Source organism: Cavia porcellus, unplaced genomic scaffold (assembly GCF_034190915.1).
Source record: "Cavia porcellus strain 051 isolate PalLab524CR breed Dunkin Hartley unplaced genomic scaffold, mCavPor4.1 scaffold_16, whole genome shotgun sequence".
In the NCBI taxonomy this organism is placed as follows: Eukaryota; Metazoa; Chordata; class Mammalia; order Rodentia; family Caviidae; genus Cavia; species Cavia porcellus.
The window spans coordinates 30,053,987-30,075,201 of NW_026947499.1; the positions used below are offsets into that span (position 1 = coordinate 30,053,987).

Here is a 21,215-nt window from a genome sequence, read left to right on the forward strand (position 1 = left end):
TGGCATCAGGATGCCTGCGCCTACAGGCCCTGGGGCTGAAGGCCTAGTTGGGCAGCTGGGCCTTCCTTGGTGGGCAGGCTGACTGAGGGGTGGCAAGTGGGCCGCATCAGACCGGGTGGCCTAAACTTCTCCGACGTGTCCTCCTCTCCCTAGCTGGCCAGGCCCCGCCCCCGGCCCTCCCTGCACCAGGCCGGTGCGCGGGGAGGTCGGAGGAGCGGGCACTGCCCACCCTCCGGATGTAAAAGCGTCCTGGCCAGAGGCGGGCGGTGCGCTCGGGAGCCCGTGACGCTAGGGCTCCCGAGCTGCTTGCGGCCTGGGCGTCGTCCCCCAGCTCGGGTCCCCAACTACGACAGCGAGGTGACCTAAGGGGTCTGTGGGGCATTTGCTGGGCTGGGTCCTGTCCCACTGCGCGAAGGAACAGAGGAATCTGCGGCCCCGGGGCTATCTGTCTGTGGCTGGCTGCTTGCGAACCCGAGCTGCTCTCTCCTCACCCAGGTGCAGGGGCAGCCAGGGAGGAGGTGGAGGCGGGAGGGGCCAGGGTAGGGTCCGGACAGGACCCAGGCTGCCCCTCAGAGCTGCATCAGCTCCATGCCACCTCAGGTTGTGGCTGGGTGCTCCCGGCAAATCGGCCTCTCGGCTGTAGAAGCCAACATCGCCTTAGCCAAACCTAGGGAGGCCGCACCAGGGTAGGAGCAGCGGGATGTTCAAGGGGCGTTGGTCACTGAGGGCCTTGGAAGTGGAGGTGCAGAGGTGCGGGGCAGGGAGCCTGAAAAGCAGAAGGGCCCTTAACTTCCAGGGTGCTCCACCCTTTAGAGTCCCTGGACCGATACTGGTCCCAGTGGGGGGCCCATGACGCCATAATCCCTTGGGCCTGGGGCCGTGGCTTTGAGTGGCACCGCAGGCCCCCGCCCCCGGGCTCCGTGGGCTGGGCTGGGCGCGGTGCGGCGGGGCGCACGCAGTCGGAGGCGGCGCCGGCCAGGCCGCTGGGCGCCTATGGACCCGCGGAGCCCGCTGTCTCCCCGGGCCAGTGCGTTCAGCATCGCCTCTCTGGTTGCAGCCGAGGCCTCGGAGGGCACCGCCCACCGGGGCCCCGGGTCCTCCGACCAGGCGAAGCTTCGCCGGCTACCGAGAACCCCGGCCGGGATGCACTTCAGCACAGTCACCAGGGACATGGAAGGTGAGCCTCCTAGCCGCGTCAACACCGGCCTGCGTCAGCCCCCTGCCCCGGCTGCCTGAAGCCTCACCGCAAATAGAGCTCCTGGCCGGTTGGGTTCCATGGTCGCAGCTCAGGCTCTGGGGCAGGGAGGAAGGCCTGGCATTCCCCCAAAGCCTGTCCACCCACCAGCTGGGGACCCTGCCTTGGAGACTAGCACGAAGCTAGATGCAGGCCCGGAAGAGGGAAACTGAGCACAGAGGTGGCCATGAGCTTGGAGAGGTGGCAGGAGAGATGATGAAAAAGACGATCCGTGTGTCAGGGAACACAGAAAAAAGAGGAGAAACAAAAACCAAATCAAACAAACAAACAAAAATGGTGAGGGCGGCCAAGAGGAAAAGAAATTGAGACAAGGAGAGAAAACCCAGTAAGGTAGGAAAGAAAAAAAAGAAAGACATGAAAAAGAAATTAGCAAGACGAAAAAGAGAAAACGAAGGAAAAATTGAAGACAGTAATTTAAAAAAAAAAGAACAAAAGAGATTCCAGATTTTATTTTTATTTAAAGAAGAAAACAACATGAATAAGAGAACATGTAGAAATAAAAGAAAAAAGGGAAAGAGAAAGAAAGACAAAGAGTGATGACAGTGGAAAGAAAGGACAGGAACATAGGAAAAAAGAAAGAGATAAACAGAACTAATGAGAAACTAAGGAGATACTAGAAGGAGAGGTGATTAGGAAAATGTTAAATGAGGGAGACAAAGGTAAAGAAAAAATTGGGAAAAGAAAGTCTGGGAGCGAGAAAAGAACTACAACGCGGGAGGGCGGCAGAGCAGGGGCTGCCGACGGGCTCGGCACTCCGGGGAGCCGGTCCGGGCGGTCGGGGGGCCCGGGCCCAGCGAGCTCCGGCGGGCGGGCTGGGGGCCGAGGAGGGGGAAAGCACGGGGGGAGGGGCGAGGGACGGGGGAGGGGATCGAGGCCATTGTCTAGGCGCGGGCGGGGGGGCGCGGGGCGGGGCGGGGCGAGGCGGGGCGCCTCCTCGGGGCCGGCCCGCGGTGTAAGGCGGCGCGGGCCGGGGCGCACGCAGCTCAGCGCAGCGCCCGCCACTCGGCCCGCGGCGCGGGGCAGCGCTCTCCTCGGTGGCGGGGGCGGCGGCGGCGGCGGCGGCGGCGGCCCTCGGGTCATGATCTCCGCGGTGTCCAGCCCGTGGCTCACGCAGCTTTCGCACTTCTGCGACGTTGCAGCCTTCACGGCCAGCAGCCTGAGCAGCCTGGGGGCCGCGGGAGGCTTCCCGGGCGCCGCGTCGCCGGGCGCCGACCCGTACGGCCCGCGAGAGCCCCCGCCGCCGCGCTACGACCCGTGCGCCGCCGCCGTCCCTGGGGCCCCCGGCCCGCCACCGCCGCCGCCGCCGCCGCACGCCTACCCGTTCGCTCCGGCTGCCGGGGCAGCCACTAGCGCCGCCGCCGAGCCCGAGGGCTCCGGGGCCAGCTGCGCGGCCGCCGCCAAGGCGCCGGTGAAGAAAAACGCGAAGGTGGCCAGTGTGAGCGTGCAGCTGGAGATGAAGGCGCTGTGGGACGAGTTCAATCAGCTGGGCACCGAGATGATCGTCACCAAGGCCGGCAGGTCAGGGCGCCCCCTCCCCGCGCCGCGACCCTCCCCACGTGTTGCCACTCGGGCAGCGCGCCTAGGTCGGATGCACGAGCGTGGGGTCTAGAAGCCGGGTGGGAGGCGCGGCCCGGCCACCTGCGGGTCCTCTTGGCCTTGCCTCCTCCTTTACTCTCCGCGGACCCGGCTCCAGCGACAGCCGCGGTGAGCACCGGGCGGGAGGGGACAGAGCGGGCGGCAAAGAGAAGACCCAGGACAGGCCCGCCGAACCTGCAACCGTAGGACGCAGCAAGAGGAAGCAGCTGCCTCGGAGCGCACTGATCTGGGGCAAGCAATCGCGACCGAAGGGCTCGGCTACTCAGCTGGTTCCCCATAGGTCCCACCTTAAAGAAAAATCCTGTTTGAGTTTCCGAGTTCATTCTACGCGGGCAAGATAAAGAACAGAAGTGGAGCAATTGTGTGAACGATTTTAGAAAAGAATTAAAAGTCAGTGGGCTTAGTTCAGTGAAATTTCCTACCCAGGTTTCTCAGGCCTAAATTTCGAGTGGTTGTGGGCCCTGGCTCTGCGCTAGTTGGCCGCGGTCTTCCAATTGGCCTGTATTTGCTTTAAGGGCTAAGAGAAGGGGAACAAGTTTTGCAGATGCACCCGATTTGACCAGCAGACAAAGGCGGGTGCTGGGCTGTGTCTAATGTACACACCAGCTCTATGTCCGCGCAGCCAAGGGGAGCTCAGGGCCTGTTTGCAAAGCTTTCTCGCGGTTTCTGTTTCCCTGCCACGCAGTCCTCTTTGGGGAACCTGGGGCCTGTCCTGTCTCCTGTCCTTGTGTGGATTTCTTCCAGGCTGTCTTTGCAATCTCTAGGTCCATGGGCCCTCCTGAAGATAGTGGCTGAGCCTCTGGTCCAGGCCCACCCAGCAAAGCCCGTTGGTGGCCAGCTTTTACCTTAAGAGCGATATTCAGCAGCACCCTGTGGCCTGCAGAGGCTCTGTGGTGGAGGCGGCAGGAGCCCTGTTCTAGGAGACTGGCTTCTGGCATCTGTTTTCTGCCTACTGCCAGCAGAGAGTTGCTTCGAAAGAAGCCAGTGGGAAGGGCAAGAAGGGTCCAAGCTTTGTGCTGTCCTCCAGGGCCCAATGGCTGGTACTGTGGTGCCATCAGATTAGGGCAGGCTGCAGTCAATAGCTCATCTAGGAGCTGCAGAATACCCTTTTAAGAACCCTGGTTGATGACTGAGTCGTGGTCCAGAGAGATTGGGAAACTGTTAAGGCATAAACTAAGTGTGCCCTAGGCTGTGAGTGTTGGAGTTACACGCCTGGGGGGAAGCGGGTACTTGCTAAAAATATCAGGCCAGAACCTGGGAGACAGGGATCCTGGGCTTGAGGTGTCAACCTTACTGGCAGACTTGGGGAACTGATGCAGACCCAGCTGAAAGGGCTATTGGGGGCTTCTCAGAATTACTTGGGCTACCTGGTTTCACTTTGTTGGAGCCGGGAGCCTCTTAGATCAAGTCAAGGAGGCTCTGCTAAGACCAGGTTTCAGGGAAACCTGGGGATTGGCATCTTAGAGATCCTGTATTTAGGTCTAAGAAGACAAGGAATTGGTAGGGCAAGGCGGTTCTACAAAAACACAGTGGCACAAGATTGGAGCTCCAAGGCACAGTGCTGTGCTAGCCATTTCAGTGCATTAGACAAGGGCCAGGGGCCTGGCTTGCTGCACAGGGCATATACTCTGGTTAGAGTAGCAGATGGAACACAGCAGCCAGAAAGGAGAGCAAGAGAAATGGCCCAGTGAGGGGCTGCCAGTCCTGGACAAGTCACAGTGGGGTTCCCTGCCCTTCTCTGACTGGAGGCTCTGGCACCCCCAGGCGAATGTTCCCCACGTTCCAAGTGAAGCTTTTCGGCATGGACCCCATGGCTGACTACATGCTACTCATGGACTTTGTGCCAGTGGATGACAAACGCTACCGGTAAGTGAGCCCCGGGACCATCTGGCCTGTGTCAAGTGTGGGACCCCAGGAAGCAGCAAGTCCCTGCTAGGTGACTAACTCCATGGCCTAAAGCACCTATTGAGCAGGTCCTGCCAGGAACCTGAGCAGGCTGCCTGTTTACCTTCTCAACTCCGTCCTTTTCTGTCTCCTTTAGACCCCAGACTCATACCCCTCCTTATTCTCAGGAAGCCAAACAGCAAGGAATCCTTCCAGCTTCAGTCCCAAGGCAGCTCGATACATAGCTCCAGATTTTCTCGAGTCTCCCTCTCTCTTGAGCCAATCATGAACACCCTACCCCCATCTCCAGGGACTGCTAGGTCCCAGAGTTGGGCCGGAAAGGTGCCCCAGAGCAAGTAGGGCAAATGTAGGCTCCTGCCACGTCGTCGGCACGCTGGAAAGAGCAGACCGGCACAGACCCGCATACTTCGAAGTGAGGAGGGGAGGGGGAGCACAGCTTCCTCTCATTATTGTCCCAATAGGGTTGTAGTTTTGTGTCATCTTATGTACTGGGAGTTAATGGAAGTTTTTTAGTTTTTCCACAATCCTCTTGTTAAAGTTCCCAGCCCACATGTGACATGGAAGGGGTTGATGTAGCTGGCAGGGAAACTCTCTGGAGGTACTTTTGGGGTTCACCCAGCACATGAAGCAAGGCCCTTTTTGTTCACCCCCAATGTGGCATGATTGCTTCCCTGGTGCTGCCCTAGGTACGCCTTCCACAGCTCCTCCTGGCTGGTGGCCGGCAAGGCAGACCCTGCCACTCCGGGTCGAGTGCACTACCACCCAGACTCGCCGGCCAAGGGTGCACAGTGGATGAAGCAAATAGTGTCCTTTGACAAGCTCAAGCTGACCAACAACTTGCTGGATGACAACGGCCACGTGAGCAACACCTTCTCCCAGGCTCCAGGGCTGTCCTTATGGCAGGCTTTTACAAGTGCTTGCCAGGCAGGGGACTTGAGCAGGGACAGGCTTCAGAGAATGGACTTCTGGCTAGAGAGTGGGCGTTGAGCCTGCGAGTAGAGTCAACCTCTTTTTCTTCAATCCCTCTCTGGATCTTATGCTGGAAGCTTTTCAATTGGAAATGATAGACCAGTGCATGGTGGGGTAGGGCAGGAGGCTTTATGGAATTCTGGCCAGTGTGGCTACTCTCCTACAAGACTGAGCTCCCCCTCCCATTGACTGACCACCCCCTGCCGGCCCTGAGGCAATTGCTAGGGACCTGAGAAAAGATTACCTAAAACCGATCACTTGCCATTGGGGGCATCTTTCCCAGAGGTCCCAAGTGGGTTACATGGCCCTGGCTCATCTAATGAGTTAAGAGTTTAGCCCCAGTTTACTGAAGGAAGTTCACTGCCTATTCAAACCTACACCAGATTCCCGGCTCAGACTGGGATCCTGGTCCAGCCCCCACCACTGCAGCTGACCCCCCCACTCTGTCTTCCAGATCATTCTCAACTCCATGCACAGATACCAGCCCCGCTTCCACGTTGTCTATGTGGATCCCCGAAAAGACAGCGAGAAGTATGCAGAGGAGAACTTCAAAACCTTTGTGTTTGAGGAGACGCGTTTCACTGCAGTTACTGCCTACCAGAATCACCGGGTGAGGGCCTGCAGGGAGGTCCTGGGGGTCAACTGGTTCCGTCCTTCTGGGAATGGGGTACAACTGTTCGTTTGCTGCCTCATGGGGCACAGACAGTTCAGGGCTGTAGGCTGTGGGTGTCCTAGCAGAATACAGTACATCTAGGGGAGCATTCCCCACCGCCCTCCTGAATCTGGCTGCCCACTCCCCCTCCCACCAGGCTGGTGCAGCCTCCTATCAGCTTGACCTCTGTGGCAGCAACTGTCACTGCTGCTTGAAAGTTTGTTTTCCAGACCATTCCGGAAACTCCCCATCAGGGACCTGATCAGAGGTTTACCCAGATTCCTAGGGCGCTCACTCAGTTCTCCATCTGGGCAAGGGTTGTAGTGACCACATACAAACTAGAGGCACAGGTCCTCATCTTCATTTATTTGGAGAGGCAGAGAGTTCCCTAGTGAGAGAGGAGGCACCATATGGGAAGAGATGTGGGCTAGTTCTAGTCTCAGCCAAGCGTCTGCTAACTTACTTCCCCATTCTCCGCCGCCGAGGCCAAGTGCCCACGGGCTGCAGCGCTCCAGCCGCTAGCTCATGCCCGCTTCCCTGCAGATCACGCAACTGAAGATTGCCAGCAACCCTTTCGCCAAAGGCTTCCGGGACTGTGACCCTGAGGACTGGTAAGTGTCCTCCAAAGAGCTAGCCAGTGCCCTCGCTCTGACAGGGGCTCTACCTTGACCCGCTCACCTCTCGTAGGCCACGAAACCACCGGCCTGGAGCGCTGCCGCTCATGAGCGCCTTTGCGCGCTCGCGGAACCCTGTGGCCTCCCCCACGCAGCCCAACGGCGCAGAGAAAGGTAGGGCCAGGGTCGTGGGCTCCAAGCCGCGACCCCACGCGAGCTCTGTCCGGGTTCGGCGGCCGCGCCCGGATTCGCCTGCCCCCCGCCCGGGGCGCTCACGGCCTTCGCGCCGGTTGCACAACGGCCGCGGCGGCGGGCAAGCGCTCACTCGCCTGCCCGACGGCTGCGCTCCGCCTGCTCGCCCCGCCCGCTGCCGGCCGCGGAGGGGCGCGGGCCCTGGGGAGGGCTCGGGCAGGCGGCTCGGGCTGGCGGCCCAGAGGCTAAGTCAGGCTAGCGGCCAGAAGAGCCCCCGCCCCACCCGGAGCGCTTCTCCGCCTCGGGGCCTTAGGCGGTCCGGAGCCGCCGCGCTCACTCCTCGGCTCCTCTCGCAGACGCGGCCGAGCCCCGGAGAGAATTCGAACGCGAAGGAGGCGGGTCAGCTATGCTCGGAGACCCCGCGCATCCACCGCAGCTGCTGGCTCGGGTGCTGAGCCCCGCGCTGCCCGGGGCCGGCGGCGCGGGCGGCCTTGTTCCCCTGCCCGGCGCGCCCGCAGGCCGGCCCAGCCCCCCGCACCCGGAGCTGCGCCTGGAGGCGCCCGGCGCGTCGGAGCCGCTGCACCACCACCCTTACAAGTACCCGGCCGCCGCCTACGACCACTACCTCGGGGCCAAGAGCCGGCCAGCGCCCTACCCGCTGCCCGGCCTCCGTGGCCACGGCTACCACCCGCATGCTCACGCACATCCGCACCACCACCACCCCGCAGTGAGCCCGGCCGCCGCTGCAGCCGCCGCCGCCGCCGCTGCCGCCGCCGCCGCTGCCAACATGTACTCGTCGGCCGGGGCCCCGCCGCCGGGCTCCTACGACTACTGCCCCAGATAATGCGGGCCGTGCTCCGCAAAGCCCGAGGGCCTTCAGAAGACTCATTCATCAACCCGGGGGGCTACTACGGGTCGCTCCTCCGGCCTCAAAACCATCGGGGTTCTCCATCCCCAGGACTATCCCAGCATCCGATTCCTCCAGCCTCCAGGAGAACGCGGGACCTTCCCTAGCCCCGAGGGCTCCGCCCGCCAGTGCCAAAGCGCCCGGTCTAGGGCGGAAGGAAATGGTATTTATTGTTCTCCCAAAGACTGCGTCGCCTCCGCCCTGCCGGCACTTGCAGTGTAGACGACCCAGAGCCCCGCCTGCAGGCGGTGTAGATATGTGTAGATATATGTAGATACTGTAGATAATGCGTCAGCGTTGAATTGATAAATGGTTTCGCCTTTTTTGGAAGCGGTCTGTGTGTCCATTTATTTGCACACCTCCTAGCTCCAGATCCTGCAGGCTGCAGATCACATCCTTTCTTCCAAGGCATTAGGTGGATCAGTCTCCCTTGTCCCTCTGAACAGGGCTGTCCTCTCCTGAGGTACCCTCAGTGGGCCTGCTTCATCCCACGGCCCAGAGCTGGCAGGACCCACACCAGCTGTGAGCTCTTTTCGTTTAAATTACTCACTTTTGCAACCGTCCCTACATTAAGACTTAGGCCCACACCTTGCCCTGTTTTCAGGGCTCATCCTACAGGCTTTTCAAAGAAGCTGGAAATAGCAGTCCCATCAATGGATTTATCCTAACTTTTTGCTCTCTGCCTTGGGAAAGCCCTTGACCTGGGTGGGATTGTGCAAAGAAAAAAACAGGCAGCTCTGCTCTTGTAGCATTTCCCTGGCCTGTCCCCAGCCGAGGCCTGCATTTTCCCCTGTTTGTTGACTTTATTCACTATGAATGTCCTCACAGAGTGACCTGGACAGGGGGCCACAATGACAGTGGTCATGAGTCATCTCAAAACTCATCTGTGAAGCATTTTTCCCAGACCAGGTGGCTGAGGGACCTCTCCCCGTTAACTCAACACCAGGGATGGGGCCAGAGGAACCCTTTGATCCCTCCCTTCCTGAGTCCAAGCAGGAAAAGCTGACAGCCGGTCAACGTCAAGGCTAGCTTGGACACAAGATGAACGGGAAGTGTGCATGGCCAGGTTCTATCCTTTGCCTTCTGTGCCTGCCTTAGTATGTTTGTGGCAAATGACTGCCTGGCTTTTACCCTTCCAGGTGGCAGTGGCATCCTGGGAAACACTCTCCATGGGCATACCCAGGTATTTCCAGATATTACCCCATATTGAACCTCTCCTTGGCTGTGTTTGCCCTGGTATGGCAAAATGATAAGATACTAATTGGTAAGCAAGAACCATTCCCATAAGGCCAGTCTAGAAAGGGAGGGCTGGCAGGTGCACGCAAAGCCTCCAAGAGCACCTCGTAGCAGGGCATGATGGTGTCTGCAGTGGCTGCTCAAGTGGCCGACAGAACCAGAGGACTCAGATTTAGGGAAGCACTGTAGATGACTCTTCCCAAGTTCTGCTCCCCACGGTGCCCCCAACTGCAGAGCTCCCTTTGGGTTAGCTGCTTGTGATAGTGGGTTCCTACTTTAGCAGCCAAATACCCATTTGCACTAAAACCCCCCACCTCATTCAGTGGGAAGCCAGGGACACCACTTGTAGGCAGGAGTGGCAGGCTGGGGTTTGCCCTACAGAGGGCAGTAGCTGTGTCTCAGCCTGCTTCCCCAGTGGAATACAGCAGGCGCGCCACACACACACACACACACACACACACACACACACACTCACACACACTCACACACACTGCAACACCAGGGTGTCCCCAGAAACACAGGGGAGACCTGTCATTAGACTTCAGCTTTAGTTTTGTTCAAAGTTAAAGTGAAGACAGTCTAACCTTGAATGAATAACAGTGCCAGTGTTTGTAACAGGAGTGGAAAATACCACAAAGTGCAAGGGACCCTTGGATAAGGCAGCTTGCTGGCCTTGTAGAGACAGATGTCCCTGCTGCCAGTATGATAGCTAGCCCTGATGGAGAGTCACTCTGCTTTCCAACTGGCCTGCCATTAGTCACATGTGGCTGCATATATTTTAATGACTTAGAATGAAATTAAACATTCAGGATGCCAGATATGATGGCCTATGCCTGTAATCCTAGCTTCTCAGGCTAACCCACCAGGAGTTTCACTTTTTTACTTCAATCAGATTTTACTGATACATTTTAGGTGTGCATAATCACATTAAATGATAGAGAATTTGTACCTGTACATGATATAACTTGATTCTTTAACCCCTCTTGATTCTTTAACCCCTCTTCTCTTCCCCATTTGCAAAAGGTTGGTTTCCATTTCTTCTTTTTTTCACTTTTTCTTTTTAAATTTTACTTTCCTTTCCCCCTCAAGAGTTTCACTTATTCAAGGCTAGCCTGATAAGCTTAGCAAGACTTTGTCTCAAAATTAAAAAGAAAGAAAGAAAGGAATGGAGGTAGATAGCTCAGTGGCAGAGGCTTGCCTAGCATGCAGGAGGCCCTTGATTCAACCCACAGCTCTACCCACCTCAAATGAAAATTCAGGTCTTGCACTCTGCTCCTAGTGTACAGTGGCTCAGATACAAAAGATCACCATCCTGACCCTGCGTACTCTGCACTGGATAACAACTCCTACCCATGTGGGTGAGTTTGCCTGCAAATTCTTATAAACAGCAGTATGCACTACATGGTGAGTGTGTGGCTCTCACCATCTCCTCGCATTCATCCTTTACCCAGTGCTCAGTGAGCATCCACAGCCCTTAAATGCCCTAGAGATGGCTTTCCAGCAATTTCCATTCTTTGCTGAATATTTATGTCTCCCCCTCCACACACACACATAAAATTCAGAGGCTACAATCATCACCTTCAGAACTGTGTGAAAGAAATTTCCATTGTTTATAAGGCACTTGGCTAGTGGTAATCTATTATAGATAGACTGAAAGAGATGGTTTTTCCACTCTTTGAACAGGGCCTGCTCCACCTTCTCTAAGCTACTATAATACTTGGGGCTAGGGGATCTTATCTCACCAGATGTCTCCTCACCAGCTGTTAGACTACCTGTAGCATCTTCCTCAGGGGTCCCTCAGCTGGTCTAGGGGCCACATTCCTGAGCCCTGTCTCCAGGGCACCTGGATGGGTAGGATGAAATGTGGACCAAAAATTACCTCAGAAAGTCTGAACTCTTATTTAACCTTCAAAATCCTGCAGAAAAAAAAAGTGACACCCAACTCAAGAAATAAACTCTTGACTAAGTGAGAGAGGATGAGATCAGGCCCAGATCCACACGAGGCCTGCCAGGGACCCACTGACATCTGCTCAACATTGGTACCTTTTTCTTAGGGTGTGAATGCTGCTCTTCCTGTAAGACTTCGTTACACATTGTTCCCCAGGTAAGAAGTGTTTGGGATGCAGAGATAGGAGTGCTCTGAGATTGGACAGCAGGACAAAGGAAGGCTGCTTGGGAGTACGGCAGTGGGGGAGGGGGAAGGCTGGGCTCAAGATCTGGAGGAAGAGGAGACCCTGGCCACTGTGGGGCTCCAGCGCTGGCCCTGAGAGCACCCTAACTGGGGAGGTCTGGGCAGTGTGTGGGATCCCTGTGATGACAGCTGTGAACACAGGGCAGTTAGCTCCAGGTGTGCTGCAGATCAAAGCAGCCCTGAGGAGACAGTGAGCAGGGTTTGACCAGTGATGGCTGGCGGTGATGGCAAAAGGGCATGTAGGATGCAGGGGTGATACAGGTGGTGGCAGTGCCGCCTACCTGGAGTGGCCTGAGTTCTAGAGGCTGCCTGTCTCAGTTTCCCCTTCTTGCTGTGATTCTGACAGGAAGCTGGCTATAAACGGTGGAGCTTCTTGTGAGTCTCTGGGGCACCAGGATATTCGTGTTTTACATTTTCCCTCCACCTCTGCAAGCCAGCTTTATCCTGCATCTGCACCATTCTGCCCCCCCTCCTCCACCCCTCAAGCCATCTCTGGCGTCATGCTGTGGACCCAGCTACGGAGCAGGTGGGCACAGGGCCCCAGGGCCTGCTGTGGCATCCAGCCTAGTGAGCCGGATGAGACCTTTCTCCTGGTGCTACCTCACACATTTTCTGTGTTTTAAAAAACACAAATCGTGCCTTTGATTCAATCCCCCTTCCTGCTTGTTGTATTACCTCAAACCAGATGGGCTCATAAGATGAAGTCTGGAGACTCAGTGTCTCTGTAACGGCTGCCAGGTCTGCGTGTGGGAAACAGCAGAACCAAAGGTATTCTGGCTAAAAGCAGCCCACGTGGGGGGTACCTTAGGTTTTAATAGCAGTAATTAAATTATCTACTTAATTATAAGGAGGGATGCCATGGTCGACATCCTTTATCAGCTTTCAATTGCATAAGTAAAGCATTTAATCCCCTCTACCGGCAGCCTTCATCCACTTTCTATGCTCTGGGCCAGCCTAAGATCTGCTCCTGCTGCTCCCAACCCCAAAAAGGGTGCAGAGGATGGGGGTGCATCACATTGTTTCTCAGATGCACAGGTTTTGGTTTTGTTTTGCTTCTTTTGTGGTGCTGAGGCTCATACCCCAGGCCTTTTCACTTTTTCTTTGACATTTCAGTAGCTGTAAAGTTCAGACACATTTTAATCAAGGGGAATGGGATTTTTTTTTTTTTTTTCCTCGAGACAGGGTCTTGCTATACAATTCAGGCTGACCTTAGGCTCACTTTATAGCCCAGGCTGGTTTTAAACTTGCAACAATCCTCCTGCCTCAGCCTCCTGGAGAGCTGGGATTATTGGAGTGCAACGCTACACCTGGCTGGGGGATTTTAATCTCACTGGCAAGCTCTTGGTTGTATGTGAATTAATGATACAATCCATTTACAGTTAATGGGTGCTAGAGTTGAGGACCATGGCCCCCTTTCAGTCACATATTTGTGTGTGCTGGCCTCAGGCAGAACAATTCAGAAACCTTGCAAATGTCTCAGCTTCACTGTTTTCAGCCTCCAAACTGGTCCTGCCCCTCTAGGACATGACTGCTCATGTCATCTGCCCATTTTCACCATCTCCTCTCTATTCCTCTCTGCCATTTCTAGCCTCACCTCAGCTCTCCAGCCTTCTGAACCTACTTTCTATCCCTGATGGGTTTTCTAGCTTTTCCCCCAGGGTAGTTTCTCTTGTGATGTCATCGAACACCAGAGCTCACCACAACTCCCCAGCTGTAAAGGACTGCAGTGTGGCTCCCTCAAAATCTGTGCATCCCCCAAGGGTAAGGTGGAGACCAGCACTGCTAGGCTGTTTCCGGAGGTGCCTTTGTGATGAGGGCAGGCTGGTAGACTTGGAGTCAGAGGCCCCCTTGCCTGTTGTCCTAGAAGACCATCCCTGACCAGCCATTTCTTGCTGTGTCAGCAGGGGAGGCTACAGCTAAGGCAGGCAGATCACAGTGCCTGCAGCCAATATCATTGTCCATCTGCAGATTTGGGGCTGTGTGAATCTGGCTGTTGGACTGAAGCAAAAATATAAAAGCAACCACTTCTATGCAAATAATTATCCTTCTGATAATGAGTAGTTTTTGTTTTTGGTCTTTTTTTTTTTTTTTTTTTTTTTTTTGAGACAGAGTCTCTATGCAGTTCAGGCTGGCCTTGAGTTCACTTTGTAGCCCAGGCTGGTCTCGAACTCGCAACGATCCTCATGCCTCAGCCTCCCAAGTGCTGGGTTTATAGGCATGAGCCACCATGCCTGGCGATAATGAGTAGTTTTAAGGGACTAAGACAAACAAGAGGCTTCATTGAGACACAGCTGGCCAGCTGGAATGTACTGCTTGCCTGGCAGCTCCTGGGACACCTGCAGGGCCCGAGCTTTGGGAAGGAGAGGCTGCTGCAGGCTGGAGGCCTCGGATCTCAGCAGCAGGGACACTGCTGAGGGAGGACACTACCAGAAGGAGGCTACAGTGAGACACTGGGCCTCAGGAAGCACCACTGCAAAGTGAGGGATGAGTAGATTACGCACTCACCCAGGCTGCTAACACCTACATCTCGACACTGCCATCACCCAGCTGAAAAGGAAGGCCTTGCTGGTTGAGAGAGCTGCCACTGCCATTATCCAGCACCCCAGGGCCTTTCAGGGTAGCTCCTCAAGCTCAGCTGGGTGGTCCTCCTTTGCTCTACTGGTCAAGTCTCCCTCCCTCTAGGTGGTTGGGCCTTAGGGGTGGCATTTATAGGCAGAGCCCAGGGCTACAATCGACATCCATTTCTGGAAAGCTGGACTCCTGGGTCAAGGTCCAGGAAGCTTCTTATAGAGCTGACCCTTCAGCTGTCTCCGAGATTCTCTAGGTACCACATTAGTCCTGCCTGAGGCCACACACTGACCTCCCCCTCTCACAGGGCTACAGCATAAAGCCTGCAGGCAGCCAGGTACCCTGACACAGATGCCAGCAGGAAGGGAATGGATTTGCATGGCCAGGATAGAGGCAACATGGCCTTCTTGCTTGGGCAGTGAGGTTGATCTGCTTTTCAGAATCCAGCCCAGCTGTCTTTCCCTCAGAGAGCAATTTCAGGTGTTTCCCAGAGATATGGCTCAAGAATTTAAATGTCCAGGAAACAGATTCTATCACATATATTAGCTGATCTTTCTGGTGGGAGCCATCCTTGCGCTGTCCCAAACACTCCCCGCAGTCCCAAAACTTGTGGCCAAGGACCCAGACTTTCCAGTGAGATGGGCCAGCCTAGAGCATTTAATTCAGTGGCCAATGGGAGCTGGCTGTAGGGGTAGCCTCAATGGGCTGGGAAGGCTAGCAACAAACTCAAGGTGGGAGGAACAGAGGGTCAATGGTACTATCCCTTTAATGATCTTTGCCAAGTGCCTCTCCCCTGAGCAGGTCACATCAACTCCAGAGCAGAATGTGTATCTAGGACAGGTGTGCATGAGAATGTCCTAGTGTCTTCCCTGTGATGGGCAGAGCTGTGGATCCAGTCCCACCCCGGCTCCCACCCAGATCCCCTCTCCACCCTGGTTTCTTGGCTTTTCATCTTCTCTGTGACAGTCTCTTTGACTTTCCTGTCTGCAATGTGGTGCTCTATAATTTAGTTAGGGGCCTGACTCTTTAGAGGAGGAGGTCAGTAAAGCCACTTGCTCTGGGGTAGGCAAGCTCACTCTGGCTTGAAGGAGGCAAAGGTACAGAGCCACAGGGTCTGGAATGAAATTCAGAACATTTCACACAGTGCCAGATGACAAGTGAAAGTGTTGCCTCTAAAAGAGCTTTTCCACAGGGAGGTACAGATGGCACCCACAGGATAGCCAGGGATAGAGTTCAGCAGAGGCAGGATCACAGTGTCACCCTGCTTAGACATGGGGTCACTTTGGGAGAGGTAGCTGCTTCTCAGGAACAGCTCTTGATTTGATGTCAGCACCACATCTAGTCAGTTTGGCTGGGCAAGGTTTGGGGCCAGCATGCCTGCCAAGAGGACAGAGACACAAGGATGCATATCTGATGTCCTTGATAACCTCTACTCAAACCAGAACAGTCCCAGAGTGCCTCAGCTGGTAGGTGGTGATATGTGTCTCTGAGGAAGACACAGAAATGCAAGGGCAGGAACTGCTGATTATACAATTATGGGAGTCACAGGGTATGGTTCTGAGCAAAGGAAGCCAGGCCCAGGAAGCACCGCACTGCAGAATCCCATTTACATGTGTGGAGAACACAGCAAAGCCACATGACCAAAGGTCAGCCAGTGCCAAGGGCCAGAGGGATGGGCAGGACCGATGATGATAGGGTGGGAGCAGCTTGCTGGTAGTCACAATTCACATACCCATACACTAAAGAGGATAAATTTTATTGGAAATTCTCTTGTGTGTAAAGAGCAACTTGCTGGGCCCACATCCTGGTGTGTTTCTTGTTCTTTCTCATCCTCCTCTCTTGCTGTTGTTTGAACATGGTCTGTTCCCTCCAAAAATCGTGCCGGAATCTGACTGACACCTTGGCTGGTCTGGGAGGTGGGTCCTTTAAGAGGTGATTAAGCCACTAAGCATGATTAGTGTCTTGCTTACTGGTGGGTTTGGCCTGCTCCCTGGGGAGCAGGTTGTTATGAAGCTATCTCTTTGCTCACTCTTGCTTACCGTTCTTGCCACCATAAGTCAAAGCCACACTGGTCCCTTCCTAGGTGTGGCTGCCTAGTCTTGGACTTCCCAGCCTCTAGAACCAAAAGCCAAAATAATAATAATCATTCAATTTCAGGTGTATACCATCAGGCTGGGCTATATTGGTTTTTTTGATGGTAAGTCTCTTTTTATAATAAACTTTTTGTTACGTTGATGAACTCTGCTGATGGTGCAAGAGCCCATTTTCATGGTCTGAGCTCTTTCCCCCATTTCTGGGGTCCTGGTTGTATGTATGCATTTGCGGTGGGGGGGCAGACTACACACAAGGAAACAAAAAAAATCCTTATTTGAAAAAACTGTGAAAACCGTGACTGTTCTCCATCAAGAGGTAAGATCTTTCTTCCTAATCTATCTTACCTGGTCTCCAGTACTCTGTTACAGCAACAGAAAACAGAGACCTCTCCATTCTCCACTCTCTTGACTCCTTTAATGCAGCCTCACAGTGCTCTCCTAAGCTTTAGGATCTGCTTTTTGCTTTATTTTGCTTTTGCAGGGCCTCATACATGCTAGACTAACACTTTGCCACCATGGTATACCCCCAGATCCAAGAACTGTTGTTCTTAACTAGGAAATATGTTTTCCTGTTGCTTATTTCTAAAAGTAGCCAAGGTAAGTAGATCAGGGAGCTGATCTGACTTCTTCCCTCTGAGTCACTGGGTCACTGGTTACTGATGCTGAGGCTGGCCTAGTTTGGTGCTGGCCCAGACATCTGCCACCTGTAGATAGTCTTCTTCCTGGACACATCCTGTCCTGTCTGCTCTTCTATGTGATTTAGACACATGACAGTTGTTCATCATGTCTGCTGAAACAGATGCAATGCAAGAACACTATGTCCACTATCATCAGGTGGGGTCATCCCTGTGCTCTGAGAGAGGGTAAGAGCCCCGTGTCCAGAAGTACAACACCCCTCAGGGATACGAGGACCGAGAGCTCCTCCTGGCATCCCCAGGTGACCATAGTCAATGCCCTGGGGACTTGGGACCAGCAAGGCCTTTAGTTAATGCTGATGCTGAGGGGTGGGCATATGGAATAATGGTTCTGCTCCATTTTCATTTGAGATGTCCCAAAAATCAAAAAGAAAACTAATTGTTCAATACGTGCTCAAGATTAATACATTGTATGTTAAACAAAAATAACTTTTTTACAGCCATATGCTAATCCAGTTGGGAAATCAAATTAAAACTTTATGGATTATAACAGAATAAACTTCTCATACTTTTTTCTTTTTTTTTCTTCCTGACATTTAAAAGTTGATTACAAAATCATTAAAAATGCTAGTAAAGGACTGACATGTGGCTCAGTGGTACAGCACTTGCTTAGCACGTGTAAGGCCCAAGGTTCGATCCCTTGTACTGCTAACAAAACAAACAAATAGAAACCCTTATAAATACTAAACAAAAACTACAAGATTAATAGATCTGATCTGAAAATGCCCTACGCACCTCAGGAAACACATAGCACAATCTGAGAATGGTTTACTGAAACTGGTTTTAAAAGTCCTAGGTTTCTACACTTCTTTTTTTTTTTTTTTTTCAGGTGTGTCCCCAACACCCTGGCAGCCAGTAGTGCTCTGAGCTGTCTCACGGGAAGGGCATTGGCTGGGCCCCGGGCCAGAGCACCACAGGAGGAATTAGGTGCTGTCATTCAGTGCTCCTAACCCAGCCCAGCTTCATGGTCCCTTTCAAAAAAATCTTTTAGGCCAAATACATGTAATACCAAACCAATGAGGCCAATCATTTTAAAATATCAATTCAATGAAACTGAACACATTTATTATGGTATGCAACTATTATCTATGTCCAGAACTCATCTTGAGAAGCTGGAACTCTGCACCTATTAAATAACTCTCTATTCCCACTCATTTGCCCCAGAAGCCATGATGCTACCGTGTGGCGGGGGCGGGGGATGTTTGCACATGCATGGGGACTGATCTATGATCCTCCTGCCATAGCCTCCAGAGTAGCTGGGATTACTGGTATGTGCCACCGACACCCAGCTTCATTTTTATGTTAAATGGTTTTTATTTGGTGGGTTGTTTGGCTTGAATGGGTTTTGTTTTGTTTTGTTTTTGTACCAGAAATAGAACTCAGGACCTTGTGTTTGCCATGCAGGCAGGTGCTTATGCTGCTGAGCTATGTCCCCAGCCCTTGGTTTGTTCTTTGAACCAGGCTCTTGCTTTGTATTTCAGGCTGGTCTTGAACTCACTATGTAACCCAGGCTTCCCCTGAACTCACAGCAATCCTGCCTCAGCCTTCCATGTACTGGGATTATAGGCATGGGCCTCCTTGGCCAGCAACACTGAGTCTTTTGTTGAGTTTTTGGGAGTTCTCTATACATTCTGGATACTAATCTCTTATTAGGCACAGGATTTGGGAATATTTTCTTCTATCCCATGGGTTGCTTTTTCACTTGGTTTGTGGCATCTTTTGATGAATAATCTTTAAATTTTCTTGAAGTCCAGTTTTGTCTGTTTTGTTTTGTTGCCTATAGCCTTTGGTGTCACATTCAATAAATCACTGAAACATAATGGCACATCATGGAGTTTTTCCCCTATGTTTTCTAAGAGTTTTACAGTTTTAGATTTTTTTTCAATTTTATTTAAGGAGAAAAAAGAAGAAAAAAACAGAAAAAGGGTATAAGTTATACAGAATTTCAGAAAAAATAAACATTAGGAAATCACTAGTTAATTACATACTGTCATCTTAGAAATAGTTGTTGAAGTTACAGAATTAAAGCATACAGAGGGGACCTTCAAACAGTGAGACTGCAAACAGTTTTGTTCAATGATCCAACCAAACTCAGCAATATGGTTATCCATCCTACACACCCAAACATACATGCGGTTATACCCCCCAGAGAACTCTCCCCTCCCTTCTTCCGTACAATGACAATTACACCTCTTGGGTTTCACTGCTCCCACAGTTCTTATTACTTTTTTTTTTTTTTGAAGAAAGTAAAACCAAATGTGACATACCAGGACAGAGTCAGTCAAATCAAAAGGATGGACATAATACATAATGTAAAAACAAAATACAAGGTGATCAACAATGATTACCATACTGCCTCTTGCTCTCTTAAGAAGAATTGCCTATATCATCAGTTATAATAAAATTGAACAAAACAGTAAAGAATAAGACCAATAAAACCAAAACATTGGAGACATTAGAGGACTTCAAAAGGAGATACTAGTCAACCAGAATGGGCGTCACAATGAATCTTATTGTCTTCATAGTTGTTGCCTATACTTTCAGACTTGGTACTATACATTTAGGCTTTTGATCTATTTTGAGTTGATTTTTGTATATAGTATTAGGTAACAATGGATTTCATTCTTTTGCATATGAATATTCAATTTTCCCAGCACATGGTGTTAAAAAGAATTTTTTCTCATTGAATGGTATTGGCACTCTTATCAAAAAGCCTTGTATGTGAGGCATTCTATCCCATTCCATTGGTCTGTATCTGTCTTTATCTCAGCACTACACTCTTTTGAATACTGTAGCTTCATAGTTTTTAAATCTGAAAGTGTGAGTCCTCCAACTTAATACCTTTTCAATGTTATTTATGCTACTGGGTGGTTTCTTAAGATTCCATATAATTCTAGAATGGGCTTGTTTCTTTTGGTTAAAGATATCACTGGAATTTTTAAATGAAGATTGCATTGAATATGTAGATTGCTTTGGGTACTATTGACATTTTAACAATAATAAATTTTCAATCCATGAGCATGGGATGAGTTTCCATGTCTTTATATCTTTAATTTATTTTAGCAATGTTTTGTAGAGTATTGTTTGTTTGTTTTTGGCAGTACTGGGAATTGAACCAAGGAACACTCTACCACTGAGCTACATTCCCAGGTCTTTTTGAGACAGGGTCTCTTGAAATTGCTAAATTGCACAGACTGAGCTTCAACTTGACATGCTCCTGCTTTAGTCTCTATCACACAATTTCAGGTGTATACCATCAGGCTGGGCTATATTGGTTTTTTTGATGGTGAGTCTCTTTTTATAATAAACTTTTTGTTACGTTGATGAACTCTGCTGATGGTGCAAGAGCCCATTTTCATGGTCCAAGCTCTTTCCCCTATTTCTGGGGTCCTGGTTGTCTGTATGCATTTGGGGGGGGCAGACTACACAAAGGGAAACAAAAAAAATCCTTATTTGAAAAAACTGTGAAAACCGTGACTGTCCTCCATCAAGAGGTAAGATCTATCTTCCTCTGACTCCAGTGTTGATCATATCACAAAAGGCTCTGGGTTCTCCCTGGCTTGTTGGATGTAGTCTTTGAGATTCTCTGTATGATGTCTGACTCCCCTAAGAGATCTACACAGAGTGCTTTTTCTTCTCCCTTCCTCCCTTCCATCTCTCTCTCTCTTTTTTTTTCCCCCTAGTACTGGGAAATGAACTCAGGGCCTGTCACTGGGATATATCTCAGCCCCCCCCCCCCTTTAATTTTAAAACAGGCTTTCATTAAATCTCTAAGTTGCCCAAGCTGGGCTTGAATTTATGATCCTCCTGTCTCAACATTGCAGAATAGTAGAATTACAGATGTATACCTTGGCGAGCTTCTTTCAAATTTTCTGACTCATAGCCTCCAGGTGCACAGAGTTAGTGCGTTCTGTGGCTAAGATTTGAGTAGTTCATTAATGCAGTAACAGATAACAGCAATGGGATGAAGCTAAGTGACCCAAGTTTTTTTTTTTAAAATTCCACATCTATAAAAAGACAAAGCAGATCTGGGACAATGGTACATAACTATAATCCAACTATTTAGGAAGCTGAGGCAGGAGGACTGCAAGTTCACATCCAGCCTGGGTAATTTAGCAATGCCTTGTCTTAAAGTTAAAAAACAAACAAACAAACAAAAAAACCCAACCCCCCCCCAAAAAAAAACTGGGAATATAGCTTAGTGCAAGTCTCTGTGTTCAATCTTCTGTACAAGAAAACACACACATCTGCAGCCACATGTGCCCTATGTTAATACTCCATCTTGTTCATATAACCTGGCAAGGTTTTCCTATTTGCTTTCCTCTCAGTGATGATTCCTAGT

General features: G+C 51.8%; 1 protein-coding gene across 5 annotated transcripts; it reads left to right on the plus strand.

Annotated features, from left to right (window-relative positions):
• The first annotated feature begins 264 nt into the window (after nt 1-264).
• On the plus strand, nt 265-8,420 carry Tbx1 (T-box transcription factor 1). 5 transcript variants are annotated; one of them, XM_063226107.1, is made up of 9 exons: nt 265-357; nt 1,058-1,177; nt 2,395-2,773; nt 4,616-4,717; nt 5,443-5,614; nt 6,180-6,335; nt 6,921-6,988; nt 7,065-7,165; nt 7,540-8,420. In XM_063226107.1, exons 2-9 carry the CDS (start codon nt 1,144-1,146, stop codon nt 8,025-8,027), a joined length of 1,500 nt encoding a protein of 499 aa, XP_063082177.1. In that variant the 5' UTR covers nt 265-357; nt 1,058-1,143; the 3' UTR covers nt 8,028-8,420. The 5 variants fall into 5 exon arrangements, with proteins under 5 accessions (XP_063082177.1, XP_063082173.1, XP_063082176.1 ...); XM_063226106.1 differs by having other exon boundaries at nt 289-495; XM_063226103.1 differs by having other exon boundaries at nt 287-1,177.
• Nucleotides 8,421-21,215: the final 12,795 nt, after the last annotated feature.